The following is a 15,892-nucleotide window of genomic DNA, read 5'->3' on the forward strand; positions in this document are numbered from 1 at the left end:
ATCTCCATCTTTACAACATAATTAAATGAAAACAGGAATTTTATGTGGTCCAAATAATGTGAAGCATAACTGTTTCACAAAGCAGTCAATGGCTTTGCAGCGCCACTTCCTACCTTCAGGTTGCCACAATCCTTTCGACAATGCCCCTTCTTAATTGTTTTAAGGAACACTGGTTTAATTCTGTGAGACACCATGGATACTTTCAGTGCCTAGGTCTACATACGAGGAAACGAAAACAAGAAAAGAGGGAATGTGACTGGAAGTCCTAAAAGGGGTCCGTCCTATGGAAGGAATTCAGCAGGAAAAACTATTTGGCGGGCGTCGCGGTTTTCAATGTTGCAGGCAAATGCCTTAGATGGCGTCGTCCCTCGCACCCTCCTTGCCTGCTGCCTGCCCTAAAGGCATTTATGGATGCAGCCTTCCTAATATCTGCTAATCAGAGGTTTCCCTTGCTCTCAGACAGTAACACATTCTGAGAGAAAACGTCCCCTTTCAGTGATGTTTAGTCTCTGAGGGATCTTTCAGGGTTCTCTCCTCATGGTGTGTGTTTCTTTTTCTTTTATGAGCTCCTCTCGAGTCAGTCCGAGGCCCTCCACACATTTGCCCAACTCCCACGAGTGGCACGCTGGGGAGGCAGCCGGGCTGCCATCTGCCTTATCTTGGATTAAATCTCCTTATCGGCCAGGAGCAGATGGCGGCCATATTGTTATCTACCTAGCCGTACACAGGGAGACGAGGTGCTGCAGCTTTAATCAAAAAAGAAAGAAAAACCCAACCACCTTTTTCTGCAAGTTTTGAACTTCAGTAAGATAGAAAAACCAGGAGAATCTTCACCCTTCCTCCCTCCCAAACTCCCCGGGCCGGGCAGGGTCTGACCTTCAAATATGTACTGGAACTTGTGCTGCTGGAGGCTGGCGCTCATGGCCTCCTCAATGGCGCTGATGTCTTTGTTGAGTCTGACCACCAGAGGGTCGTAATCCATACTTTCCACGTTCGCAACAATGGCGTAGTTCCCTTCCTTCGCAAGAGGGATGAGATAGTGGAAGCAATGGACCCTGAAAAAGAGAGAGATGGGGAGAGCAGTTAGTAATACATCTTTATGCTGAAAATAATGATGTTCTGGCAACAGGGCATCCAACTACTTAAAGCAGTGGCCCTGTGGACACTTTTCTCCCCCCCATGGACATTTCTCTCCTCTTTTCTATCAGAATGCCATCCATAGAACTGAGTGCTCTTGAACCGCGATCCTTGCTTGTTTAATCCACACAGTGTGGGTAAGAAATACATGAGCTCTAAAATTCTTTTCAGTGACAGGACAGGATGCACACTGTGAAAGCATTATATTTTTCAACAGGTACTAGGTACTGTCGTAGTGAAAATGAGAGGCAGAGGCAGAGGTCACAGAACTTAAAAGTATAAGCTTTGTAATGAGCCTGTTTCAGTTTCAATTTCCGTTCCAACATTTACTAGCTGTGTGACTTGAGGCGAGTTATTTTCTCTTTGTCTCAGTTTCCGTATCTGTGCAGTGAGGATGAGGAGGTACCGTATTTACAGTGTACCACAATGGGCCTGGCCCAGAGGGCGTGAACAACAAGCGCTGGCTGTCATCACCGCTAACGTGGTTATTACTGCTCATCTATTACTGCAATCAAACACGCAACATCCATGAATTCGATCAAAATCGTGCCCTGAGAATGTAAGACACATTTTGTGCCCTTAAAGACTCCACAGCCTAGTGGGGCCGACCAAGTAAAAAAATGACCAAAAGAGGGCAGTGTCCCGCTCAGAAGCACAGGTACTGAGGGTGTCAGGAAAGGTTTATGACAGGAGGCGATACCCGAGTCACCAGGACATACCTGACTGAGCCTGAGGAAGGACTGTACTCCTGTATTGAAAGGGCCTGAGTCAGGTGGATTATGCACAATTCTTTGGTTCTTTTTGGTAGATATTGGTGACTGCCCAAGAAGTCTGAGGTAGGTAAGGATTGGCTACTTCATAACTTTTGTATTAAGTTGAAATGAAAAGCAAGTTTCAGTCCAAATAATTCACACACACACACACACACACACACACACGTATTTATTTTAAAAACAAAACAAAACACCATCCATGGATCAAGCAGGCCATTCTGTGAGTTCACTGAAATCCTAACTCTCTATTGTTCTGGATGCTGTGTCTGATCTGGCCAGGGCAGGTTCACTGGAGGTGGACATGACGACAATTTGAGTCGTCATCAGGTATAGTTGGCATCAGGCGACAGAAAATATTCCTACACACGTGGCTACAAAAGCCTTGGGTATTATCCCTAATGATGCAAGTACAGGCTTGACTATCATCTTTTTTTTTTTAAGATTTTATTGGGGAATTGGGGGAGGGGAACAGCATTGGGGAATTGGGGAAGGGAAACAGACAGGTAGACAAATTGCTGTTTTGTTCTTCATTCTAGTTGTGGAGAACGTCACTTCACTGGCTCATGTTGGCATGATTGTGCTCTTCCCGGCTGAGGCAATCAGTCACCGGTCATTAGTTGGCTGGTCACAGCGGCTCCCAGCAGCTCACACTGGCTGCCGGCTGCTCACGCTGGCTGCCAGCCACTCACGTAGCTCCCAGCAGCCCACTGCAGCCCCGCTGCAGCCTACGCCGTCGCTGGCGACTCACGGCAGCCCAGCTCCAGGTCGAGCTGTTGTTCAGCATCTTAGCTGTAGAGGGCAGTGTCACTGGCCCTCATGTGGGATCCGAACCACAACCCTGCTGATCAGAGCTGGCGTCCCAAGCGAGCTCTTAACCAGCTGAGCCATTCGGCCGGCATTTTTTTTTTTTTAAAGTCAGGTTTACTGAGAAATAATTTACAAACAGTAACATCTACCCTATTTAGCGTGCCGCTCTCTGAGTTTTGACAAATGCGTACAGTTGTATAAGCACTACCATAATCAAATGATACAGGAGTGTCATCACTCCTAGGATTCCCTTGTACCCCTTTGCCGTCAGGCTCTATTCATACCCCAAGGCTCTTGCAACCACTGATCTGTTTTCTGTCCCTGTAGCTTCGTCTCTTCCAGAGTGCCATATAAATGGAGCCATACAGTATGTCGCCTTTGGCGTCTGGCTTCTTTCTCTCTGCCTTAAAGCATGTGAGAATTTGCCATGTTGTTGTTTATTCCTTGTTATTACCGAGCAGTCATCCAGGAATGGATGTGCCACGATCTCACCATTTACCAGTTGACATCTGCTTTGTTTCTAGGTTGGGCTGATGATGAATAAAGCTGCTTCGTGTACAAGTTTTTGTGTAAATATAAGTTTTCATTTCTCTTGGGTACATACCTAGAAGTGGATTGGTGGGGCCTATGGTAAGTGCATGTTTAATTTGATAAGAAACTGCCGAGGTCTTTCCCAAAGTAGCTATGCCATTTTGCTTTCTTCCCAGCAACGTACGAGAGTTCCAGTTGCTCCACATCCTCACCAGCACCTAGTTTTGTTAGTTTATTTTTTTTTTAAATTTTATTGAGGTATAATTGACATAAAATTGTAAGGTATTTAAAGTGCTCATCGTAGTGATTTGACATAGATAGACATTGGGAAACGACCCCCCATCTAGTTAATTAGCACATCCATCACCTCACATACTTATCCCTTTTTGTTAGTATGAACATTTAAGCTTTACCCTCTTAGCAAATTTCAATTATATAATACAGTGCTACCGTCTATAGTCCCATGTTTTACATCAGATCCTCAGAACGTATTCAGCTTATAGATGAAAGTTCGTACCTTTTACCAACCTCTTTCTACTGCTTCCATTCTCCCAGCTACCACTTGCTTTTCTGTTTCTATGAGTTTGACTGTTTTTTTAAATATTCCACATATAAGTGACAGCATGCCTATTTGTCTTTCTTTGTCTGGCTTATTTGATTTAGCATAATGCCCTCAAGTGTTTGCCAGTTTTTGTGAAAGAAAAAAAAAATGTAGTCATTCTAATAGATGTATAGTGGTATCTCATTGTGGTTTTAATTTGCACTGTCATAATGACGAATGATATTGAGCATATTTTCATGTGCTTATATGTCATCCATATATCTTTGTGTTCACACCACTTGCCTAATTTTTTTATGAGGTTATTTGTTTTCTTATTAAGTTTTGAGAGTTCTTTATGTATTCTGGATATAAGTCCTTTATGAGATGTGCATTTTGCAAATATTTTCTCCCAGGCTTTGACTTGTGTTTTCATCTTAACAATGTCTTTCAAAGAATGGTTTTAAATTTTGATGAAGTTCAATTTATCATTTATTTCTTTTATGGATGGTGCTTGGGTGTTAAAGATTTAAGAAATCTTTGCCTAACCAAAGTCACAAAGATTTTTTTCGTATGTCTTATTCTAGAAGTTCTAAAGTTTTAGCTTTTACATTTAGATCTATAATTCATTTTGAGCTAAGTTTTGTATAGGATATACTATATTCTTATAACCTGTTCATGCAAGGGAATCTTTACCAGTTCATTTTCATGATGAGTAATCATCGTAACAGCTGCTAATAACCTAACGACTAATTACACCAATAAAAACTCATTCTGACATTCATGTGCTAACTGGCAAAAATACATAGTTTTGATCAAGATCCCAGTAACTAACTGCACCAGTCACAGACCCCTCTGAAATGTGGCCTTTCTGATAGAATAAAAGTCAACCAACTCTGGAGTATGATTTGTGAATAGTCAAATTGATTGGTATTGTGGTTGAAATTTAAGCCAAGTGGCTCTTAGTTAAAAATAAAATCAACCCATCAATGCTAAAGTAGTTTTATAGTAAACTGTAAACATTATAACCCCAGACAATGGAAGGCCATGTACAAAGGTATGGTGGGGTGGGGAAGTGGGGATGGAGGACAGTTTTAAGGAAAGATGAGTTGCTCCTTTTGGCGCACACAGATCACATGACAGATGCATGAGGGGAACCTGGGGAGATGGGCAGGGGCCAGGCTGGCACAGGCTTTGGAGGCCATTCCAGGACACTGGGCTTTATTTGAAAAACCCTCGGGAGGCTTAGGAGGATTTTAAGAGGTGAAATGATATCATCCAGTATGAGCTTTCGTCAGATCACTGTGGCACAGTATAGAAGGCAGACTGATGGTGGAGAACGGAAGCAACTGGACATAGAGAGATTCCTTAGGAAATTATTATGAATTGGAGGTGAGGGCTCATGAGATCCTGAAGTGAGTGGCAAAGAGGGGAGATAAAACACTTTTTTAAGGTACTGTCTTCCTCTCCCAAAATTATCACAGATGAAACAGAAGTTAAAATAGTCATTGGTAAATGTCAAATTTAAAAAAAAAAAGGTTTTTTTCCTTTCCTTTTGAATTCTAGAATGTTGTTGCTGGCCTTACCATGACTTTGGCAATAAGGTTTTCTGCAAATATTGCGACTATACAGCAGGATGGTTAATTTTAGAACCCTAACAGTGACAGGCAGTTGCTGTGGAATCCACTTCGAGCCCTCCTGATGGTGAGAGGACCAGCTGACGAAGGTGACATTCTTGGCTTCTTGGACTCAAATGGCAATTTAACTTTCTCCTTCCAAAGTTGAAATAGGGAAAAATACTCAATAATGTTTTATGGCCTCATCATGTCTTTCATTTATTGGGGTGCCATTGGCCTATGGCTTCCAACAGCGGAAAGGCCCCTCTTGGTCGTTAAATAGAACCTATAGGGACACAGGTTAAAATGTCAAATGCTATTTGGATGGGACCTTCAACACAGAACCTACTGGATTTGCGAACACCTTTTGATTTGAACTTGAACACTGTTAGAGAAAAATAGGGGCAATGGATATAAAAATATTTGGGGGAATAAGACAACATTTTGGCATTTGAAGTTGTTCTAGACTTCTTGCAAGGACTCCCCATTAACATTTTTCCCATTATTATTATTATTTTTATTATTATTATTATTTTGACTGTTCTATCTGTACTCTCTTGTTGCATTGGCTTTTTGGGTAAAAGTGCCAGAGACAGTACGTAACCAGCCACTTCTTCATTGTACCAGCTCCTGGATGACAGGGCCTAAGATCTAATTCTCTTTCACAGCAGGATGGGAACAAAGCAAGCATTCGCTGATTGGGCTGACAAGGCTGATGCTGGCCACACAGTACCTCTGCACCTCCTTAAATACATGTAGGGAACTACCAAGTGCAAACAGAGTCTCTATCCAGCGGTTCTCAACCTGTGGGTCGCGACCCCTTTGGGGGTCGAACGACCCTTTCACAGGGGTCGCCTAAGACCATCGGAAAACAAAAAAAATTTACATCACGATTCATAACAGTAGCAAAATTACAGTTATAGAGTAGCAACGAAAATAATTTTATGGTTGGGGGTCACCACAACATGAGGACTGAACTGTATTAAGGGGTCACGGCATTAGGAAGGTTGAGAACCGCTGCTCTATACCAATTCATTTTCTTTAATGAGCAATAGGTTTTGTTTGGGGAAACAACACTTTATTTGGTTTTGGTTTCAAACCAGCTAATTCCCAAGAGTCCTTGATGTTTTTATGGAGCACCTATTAGGTTCTAGTGACATCACAATGAACAAGACACACCTGATTCCTGCCTTCTGGGCACTGCCAATCTCTTCCACACTCACCCACTGTGGGTACCCGGCGCACTCAGCAGTCTCCTTTGTTTTGCATTATTATACTACAGTAGAATGATTTAAGATGTCTTATTCATTTTGAATCATCAACAAAGCTTATTATTGTGACAAGGAACAAAGAAAGTGTATGATGCACATTTACCACCTGAGCCGTACATGGAGTGTTCTGCCTCGTTTTGTCTACCATACTTTAAAAGGAACAAGGACAAAAGGGAGCATATTCATACGAAAGCAACGTGAATGTTGAAGCCATGTTACATGAGGAGGTGAGGACAATTAATTTAGAAAAAAAATAAACATGCTTGGTGTTCTCAGTAAAAGTCAAGGAAAGATAATTCTGCATCTCTAAAATGCAGCATTTTTTGTTATTCATTCTTAAAATGATCTTTTTCTGTTTTTAAAACTAATGTTGAAGGAGCTGTAGCAATGGAGGTTACAGCACTGAATGGTTTCTTGTAAAGTTAATAAGTAATGACTAAAACATGTTCAGCATTCTAAAACAGTACTGCCAAGATGTGCAAAACTAAAAAAGGGCAGAATGAAGGTTAAGGATTTAAAAGATTTTACTCAAATGTGTTGAAAATTTCCCACTTGGAATTGACTACACCACGAGCTGATAATTCTGAATGGAGGACACATCATGTGCCCGCACAATCAACAGCATAAATTCCAGGAGTGGTGACAGTAATGAATTTGCTGTCCCCTTGTTTTTCTGTGCAACCCAGGTAAGAGAGGCATCCAAATGTTACTAGGTGGTTTTTCTTCTTTTATGTCTATTGCATTTATCCATTCCTAGAAAACACCTGATTTATTTTACTGTTGGCTTGTAAATAGATAGAAAACAAATTTAAAAATTATTGTGAAAGAAATTTTAAAAATACAGAGGAAAAGCCTTATTTCTGGACAGTTGAATGTAAGAAATGAAATCGGAAAAAAAATGGTGAGTGTAACAGGTTCCAAATCTGCAAGCTACTTCTCTTGCTCTACTCACAAGGTGCTCATGAGCAATAAATGAAATAACTCACTGGACAAGATAATGAAGAATGTCAAAAGGAAGTGGCACAAAAAAGAAGTGACATTAGCAATGCATTATCAAGTAGGCTTGGCCTGCGCTCACCAGTAAGACACCCAAGTTCTAACTGGAGTCCAAACACATAAGCTAAAATTCTAATTACATTTTAAAACTTGAACTTTATTAAAGACCCTGAAAGAAAATATTCTTATCAGCTTTAATAATTTCTCATGGTCACACAGAAGAAAATGTATTACTATACACTTTCTCATCCTGAAGTTTAAAAGTCTGTATCCAACTGTCTATTTGGCATTGCTGCCTGGATGTCTAATAGGCATCTCACCTGAAAGTCTCCCAAATGGAACTCCTGATTTCCACCCAATCTCCGCCCTCAGCCTTTCTCACCTCAGTTAATGGCTCTGGCATCCATAGTTGTTCTGGCCCCAAACCTGGTGGTTTTCCTTGCATCCTGTCTCACTGCTTCCAGCCCTTGCACCCAATCTGATTTATTTTATCAGTTCTACCTTCAGACTATGCCTCAAGTCCAACATTTTTCAAACTTCCACCTCTGTCACTCGGGTGCTCATAACTGGCTTCAACTGGTTGCTCTACTTCCATTCATATTTCTCCCTGCAATTCCTTTTCCACTTGTAGCCAATGGGGTCTTTTAAAAATGTGAATGAATGAGGAAGGAAGGAATATCACTTCCCCGCTTAAAAAGCCTCCGATGGCTTCTTCACACACTTGAAGTAACATCGGAACAATTCACGTGGTCTGCAAGGCCCTACAATGTGTCAGGCTCCTGACCCCCCATGAGGGGGCTCCAGCCTGCAGCTTCACCTATCCTTCCTCTCCTCCTCACGCCCCTGCGTCACCGGGTGACAATCATACTGGACTCCTCTCTGCACCTCAAAACTGTCAACCTTGACTTTGTCTCAGGACCTGTGACTCTTGAAATTCCTTTCCCCTAGGTCTTTGTACAGATGGCTTCTTATTACCTTGTCACATTTTCTCTGACCACTTTATCTAAAAAACAAAAAAAGCAGACAAATGAAAAAAAATCCCCCTTTCTAGTCAACTCCAGCCACTGTCTACTGTCCAGTATGAGAGCAGCGGCCACATGCGGCCATCGAGATCTTAAAATGTGACTACTCGAAATTTAAATTGTGCTATAAGCGTCAAATATGCAGATATCAAAAGCTTAGTACAAAAAAAAATACAAAAGACAAGACATCTCATTAATAATTTTTATGTTCATTACATGTTGAAATGATATTTCGGATAAACTGGGTTAAATAAAATGCTATTATAATTTATGTATTTCCTTCTATTTTTTCAAGTGTGACTGTTAGAAAATCTAAATTATCTGTGTGGTTCACATGTAGCTCACTTGGTATTTCTATTGGATAGCACTGCTTGATTCCATTATGCTGCTTTGTTGTTTTAGTTGCACTTATCTGAAATTATCTTTTTTGTTTATTCATTGGCTCCTTCCCTCCATTAGAACGCAGTTCCATGAGAGCAGGAACCTTGAGTGTTATTTTCATTGCTATATCCCGATTTTGAGAACACTGCTTGGCCCAAAGAAGGCACTCAATACGTATTTATTGAATGAATGAATGAATGAATGAACAATTGAAGACTTCCTAGGCTTTTCTGCCTATCATTTCCAAATGGGTAAGAAAAGAGGTTACCAAAGCTGATTAGAATATTCTACACTGCAGGGGAAGGAAGAAGGGTTCAAGAGGATAGCATTTTCGAGAATATTTTCTTGAATTATGTTAAGGTGATCTCTTCAATTGGGCTTTAAATTCTTGAAGGACAGGATCATGGTTCCTGCATCTGTATACTGCCATCTTGATTAGCACAGTATCTTCGGAAACATATCAACGACAAAGTTGCTATAATCGCAATGCTACCACACCTCCTATGCGGCAGGCATTGTACTCATTATTTACTATTTCATTTACAAAATCTCTACACATTAGGAACTACTGTTTCTATTTTTAAGATGAGAAAATGGAGGGTTAGTCAAGTTAATTTACTGTCCTACGATCGACTAGCTGGTTGGTACAGACATTCGAATCCAGGTCATTCTGTTATCACAGTCCTTGCAAACTCTGAAATCACCATATTCACCATATAACATGTGCTCAAAATATTTAAGAGTGGCTGAATAACACCACAAATAACTTTCAGTGTAAAAAAAAAAAAAAGGACATCAATAATAAGAACCCCACATTACTGCGATGCTCCCCAGAAATATGCCAGGGATGTATGGCTCAGAGTGTATTTCAGTCACTTTGCTGTGTCATACCTGACTTCCAGGTGCAGGACCAGCAAGCAGCGGTCAGCCATATCCTGGAAAGACTTGGCAAGCTCACTCAGGGTCTGCATGATCTGCTCTGACACTGGGGGCAGGTCCATGTTCACGTGGCTCTCTTGAGCAGGAGACGACACTGAAAAAAAAGAGATGAGGACAAAACACCAATCACTGATTGCACTGGATGCCTACAGATTTTTTTTTTTTGAAATGACATGTTATTTTGTTGCTCATCATGTTTTTTTGACCAGTTTGGCTAATGCTAGTGTTGGCAGCATCCGACGGCCAGGACATGATAGCCTATTTCTGTACTTGATTAAACAGAGCGACCCAGCTGATTGTCCTGAATCAATTCACAGAACGATGGAAGCAGAATTTCGGAGTTGGAAGTGACCCGAACTGTCATCTGGCCCCACCATGTGGTCTATGATTGTGTAATCTTCACATCTTTAAGTGGCTGTTCAGTTTCTGGCTGCACACCCACACAAATGTTTGTGAAAGGAAACGCAGTACCCCCGGAGGCAGCCAGTTCCATCTCTGAATGATTTGACCGTCCCTACATGGAGCCATGTCTGTCATCATGGACTTCTAATTGCTGGCCCTGATCCTACCAACTGTGCCTTCATGCTCACGTATGTCAGTACCTCAGGTATTCAAGATAGCCCTTTTGGCTTCTGCGAAGTCTTCCCTTTTCCAGGCTAAATGTCCCCCACTTTTCAACTATTCTTCAAATAATTGGATTGAATAATTTTACAATTCTCATAATTCCCTAACAAAGACATTCTAATTGTTCTATATCTCCATTAAAATGTGGGATGCAGGACTGAACATAATCAATACTACAGAGTGGTCTGACCTGTGTAGAGAGAATTATCAACCCCTTTTCTAGATGCCCTGCTGTTAGCATGTAAGTCTGAAGTATTCCAGTGGGATGGTAGTGTGCTGTTTTCTATTTTAACCCATATACAGCTTACAGTCTACTAAAAGTCCTTCAAAGGTCTTTTTGGCAAATGTGATAAAGCTACTTTCTATAACTCTCCCAAGTAATTGACAGAAGACTCAACAGCACGCGGACACACTGTTTTCAGGACAGTACTGAGCCACAAAAATGTGAACTACATGTGTTTACGTCTAGACTGCTATTGTATAGCCAGTTCCCCACAATTTCTCAAAGTTCACCAACAATAATTTGCCAATGTCATGCAAAAGCTTCTTCCGTGCTCTCGAGTCTCAACGACTGGCCTGGAGCCCTGTCTCCCTGCTTATTGTGTGACCAAGAGCAAATCACTGAAATTCTGTCTGCCTCAGTTTCTTTTTCTGGAAAATGGAGACATCAGTACCTACAGTGTGGGGCTGTTGGGAGCATTGGATGGGTTCATGTAGATAAAACACTTACTCCAACAGCACACAAAACTCACTCGATATTGACATAAACAACAAACACAAATGATGATTCTTTGTTAGCATGTGATTTGGCCAGGTTAAGAATCTTAAGCTTGATTACAACAACAAAACACTTAGAAGATAATTCTAGCCATCTTGAAGTTCAGTTTCCCTTTGTGAGTCGTTTCTGCTTTTCCACCTGAAAATTCTTCTCCCTATTAGAGGATGTAGCGTCCTTGGCGAGGAGAGCTCCCTGAATGCAGGGCGCATGCACTATGTTATGGCGCAGCCTACTGACTAACGTCAGGAGGCGTTCGCCTTGGAGAGTAGGGGGCCAGCCTCTAGCTGCGGCGATATCCACGGTTAGGGCTTTCAGTGCTGCCTCTATTCCTAGACTCTTGCCAAGCCCAGAGAAGGGCCCAGAGAGATAGTCAAGACGTACAGACGAATCCTGCCTGGAACCAGACTCAATAAATGAAAATATCAGAGCAAACATAAAAATACATTTTAAGGGAACATGTAAGGAGGAAGGGAGTGTAGCGATGTAGATTAAAAATTATTACCAGCCAGCCTTGGCATCATCCAAGATGCTCACTAATTGATCTGCAGGAGGCTGGATGAGGGACACTGCATCTCCTTGCTAACGTTAACATGATTTACCTAATGGTGACGCCAGGTGCGATCACGGCCTTCCTAATGTTTTCATTTGTCAGGCTGGGTGAGAGCACCTCTAAGTAACAGTGTTCAGGTATTTCAAAGCATTTTAGGGCTTCTGAGCCCCTGGACTCCTCTGTTGAGTAACATTGACTGTGACATGGAGAGCTGTCTATGTATCAATGAAAAGAGGCCGAAATCATACCCTGAAGGAATCAGGCTTGTGGTGTGAGGTTCAAGGTATTACAGCAGTCCCCCTCATATCTGCAGGGGATACGTGCCAAGACCCCCAGTGGATGTCTGAAACCATGAATCGTGCTGAGCCCTGTATACACTGTTTTCCCCTATTCATATACACCTATCCACTTAAAGGAAGCACTTTCTCTTCGGCATATTCGAAACGCCGGCATCTTACACTGCTCTTGCACTTTGGGGCCATTATGAAGGAAAATAAGGGTGACTTGAACACAAGCATGGCAACGCAGCGACAGCGGGCCTGATAACTGATGACTACTAAGTGATTAGTGGCAGAGTAGCATATAGGGTGTGGATACACCAGACAAAGCGACGGTCCACAGCTTGGGCAGGATGGAAGCGGGTGGCGTGAGATTTCATCACGCTGCTCAAAATAGTGTGCACTTTAAAACTTACAAATTGTTTATTCTGGAATTTTCTATTTAATATTTTTGGACTGCAGCTGGCTGCATGGGTAACTGTGAAAAGCAAAACCACAGGTAAGGAGAGGATTACTGGACTAATCTCCCAAATTCTAGCAAGGGCCTTCTGGACAAATTCCACTAAGACAGTAGAAAAGTAAATACATAAATCTGCCCTTCTTATTATAGAAATACATAATGTCGCCGTGTGTAGCCACCGACCACTGCCAAACTGTGCAATTATAAAAACATATCCAGGTAGAAGTACGTTGATGGCAAGATAAACAGCCAAGACAAAGCTTGCAACGAGGGTGGTTTTCTAAAGGCACTTTAAAAAAACAGCATGCTGTACATGTCACGTGGCTGATCTAGAGCAAAAACATAACATTTTAGTAAAGCAACATGAAAAATGATGCCCAGTGTTCTACCAAAAAGCTGGCTTGTGAATTCTTGAGGGCTCACCGAAACTGACGGAGTTTTTTTTTCTTAACAAGAAGGAATTCACAAAGAAATGCTGAGCACGGCAGACAGACAACACAAAACAATTAACTAGCTCTTTAATGTCAAATGGAAACCTGCAAAAAAAAAAGCAGTGCTGACAGAATCTGCTGTTTGAGTCTTGATCGTTTTATCAGAATATGCACGTTGAGCTGTTTTTCTAATGCTGGGTATGAGTCACACCAGATCATCAGTAGCATCCCTGTTCCTCTTAGAACCATTGCATAAAAGCAGGCATCTTTGGAGCTCCTAGCTAATTTGTGGCAACGTCACCATGGCTCTTTGTATTACATTGATTGGTCGACACGAGGAAGCTGAACCTTGGTCTCTGGGGCAGACACTGCTTATTAGATGAACCAACAGATATTTCCAATTCTCCCGTGCTCACTCCACCATAGACTCTGGAAAGCTACATGTCACATTCTTAGCCTTGCTTTCATAGCTAGAGGTGGCTGTGTGTCACCATGTGGCCAACGACCCTCTAAGTAGATTCTTCTTTGGCAACTTGATCTAACCCTGGGCTAATAATTCTGCAACTCTTTTGACAGGAAAACAAAAATCTGGATTGTTGCCACCAAAATGTTCTGGATTTTAATCTCAAAAAAGCCTTCACTGTCACTTGTCAATCCTTCACTAGTGCTTGGCCCGCTCCTTTCTCTTTCTCAGCGACGTCCCCAAATTCATGCTGCTCCCAGGCCTCTCGTCCTTCCTACTCTCTGCTACTCCTCTCTTCAGGATCTCAGATTCTTATTCCAGATTTCAAAAGAACTGTTAACACTTGCTTTCTCCATAGCCGTGCCTTCCAGGAACTCTTCCATGTGCCATCATCTGATTTCTGCCTCCAGTTCTTTATTAAATAATTATGGTGATGATCATTATTGGGGATAGCTTAATTGCCAAACCCAATGGGAACGTTTCAGTCCTAATCTCAGAGAGGCTCTCTGCTCCATTCAATAGGACTGGTCATTTCCTACTCGAAATTGTGTTTTCTTTCGGTTTACATGGCACCATATTCCTCTGGGCGTTCTCTCACCTCTCTGACATTGTTTTCATTGCCTCCTTCACCGAATCCTCTTCCTGTAGCCCACCCATAAGTGCTGGTGTCCCCAAGGAATTTCTTCTCTGTTGGTCTCCCTTACTTCTCACTCTATATGTTCTCTGAATGAGCTCATCCATTTTCATGGTTTGTGCTATTATCTAGAAATTGATGGCTCCTGAAGTTTCATTTGATCAACTGTTTGTCAGGTATCTTACCTGTCCATCCCAACAGGCATCTCAAATGCAATGTGTTCAAAACTAAACTCATTATCTCTCTCTAGCATCTGCTCTTTATTTTGAATTCCCTTTCCATCAATGGTATCTAACTCTAAGAATCTCAGCTACAAACATGACACTAATCTTTGGATTTCTTCTCTCTCTCATTCTCCTCAGCAAAAAAACTCATTTCTGCCAACTTTATTTCCTCAATGTTTTCTTAATACATTTTGTCTTTTCTATACCTACTGTCACTTTCTTGGTTTAGCCCTCACCTCTTCCCCGGATGACCACAACATCCGTCTCCTGGTTGGTATCTTTGCCTCAGGCCTGGTCCCTACCTTCATTCAATCCTCCATATTTAGCTAATTAAATATGAATTAGATGATCAGAGTTATTTATCTAAGACACAAATTTGACTATGTTCATTTCCTGTAAAAATCACATCCATGCATCCCATCGCTTATACGATAAAGTCCAAGCTCCTTAGCAAGGCTTCCCATGATTTTTGGTTTCTGTTCAATACTTCAGTTCCTCTCCATCTTTTACCACTGTCTCCTTCCTTTCCAACTGCTCCCTTCCTGAAGACTGGCCCTTTGACCCACCACCCTTTGAAAGCAGACTCCCTAAACATATCGTGCTGTTTCAGGATTCTGTGTCTTTGATGGCTCTTATTACTTTTTCCACACTGTTCATACTTTCTGGCTCAGAAAGCCTCTCTCATTGGCTTTTCTGGGTGCTTCCCCCCACCCCACAGAATTCTATCATAGCAGTTATACTCCACCGACATGATCTGTTTATCAATATGTCTCCCTACCAGATCATTACTCCCTCAGGGAAGGATTTTATATAAAATCCTTATATAAAACAATCAATGCTTTTTTTTAATTAAACAGAACAAATGATTTAATTGACCAACATAACACGACGAATAGAATTCACATAATAACAGACTGATAGAGATTAGGAAAGAGCAGAAACAACTTGCAACTTACAACTACAACTTTCTCCTTAGTTTCTGGAGTGTATTCTAGGGACAGAGTGGGGGATAGGCAGGTAGTTCATTATAGCTGGTTTCTTGGGCGATCCAGGGATCTCGCAGACATACAGTGTAAAGCAATTCTGGTCAATCCCTGCAGCCCAAGCACCTTCTCTATAAATTCTGTTGCCTTTAGAGTCACTTTAATTCCATGAGGCCATCTTGCTGCTCCTGACACTTGGGATCTCTCTTTTCTGTTGACCTGTAATCCCTGGCATATCAAATACCCAGCATCTCCAAAGGAAGCCAACATGTCATGGCAGAGCAATCAGCATAGGACATTAGGATGTCTCAAGTGGTTCCATCTCCCAATATTAACCAGGCTGAAATCTGTTTAGGTCTCAAAATTACTCAAAATTGGACTCATTCAGACCCAGAAGAGCATCTGTTTTCAAGGATGCAGCTGCTACGCTTTCAACGGCAGCTCACTGTGGCTTCT

General features: G+C 41.8%; 1 protein-coding gene across 1 annotated transcript in view; it reads right to left on the reverse strand.

Annotated features, from left to right (window-relative positions):
• The window catches only part of EXOC4 (exocyst complex component 4), a 706,914-nt gene that overhangs the window by 62,427 nt on the left and 628,595 nt on the right, over positions 1-15,892 (reverse strand). The window contains exons 14-16 of the mRNA XM_019654783.1: positions 11,647-11,807; positions 9,964-10,105; positions 877-1,055 (exon numbers count right to left, since the gene is read on the reverse strand). Of these exons, the coding sequence (XP_019510328.1) occupies positions 877-1,055; positions 9,964-10,105; positions 11,647-11,807 (482 nt within the window). The remainder of the gene's footprint in view (positions 1-876; positions 1,056-9,963; positions 10,106-11,646; positions 11,808-15,892) is intronic.

This window comes from Hipposideros armiger, unplaced genomic scaffold (genome assembly GCF_001890085.2).
Source record: "Hipposideros armiger isolate ML-2016 unplaced genomic scaffold, ASM189008v1 scaffold_231, whole genome shotgun sequence".
Lineage (NCBI taxonomy): Eukaryota > Metazoa > Chordata > Mammalia > Chiroptera > Hipposideridae > Hipposideros > Hipposideros armiger.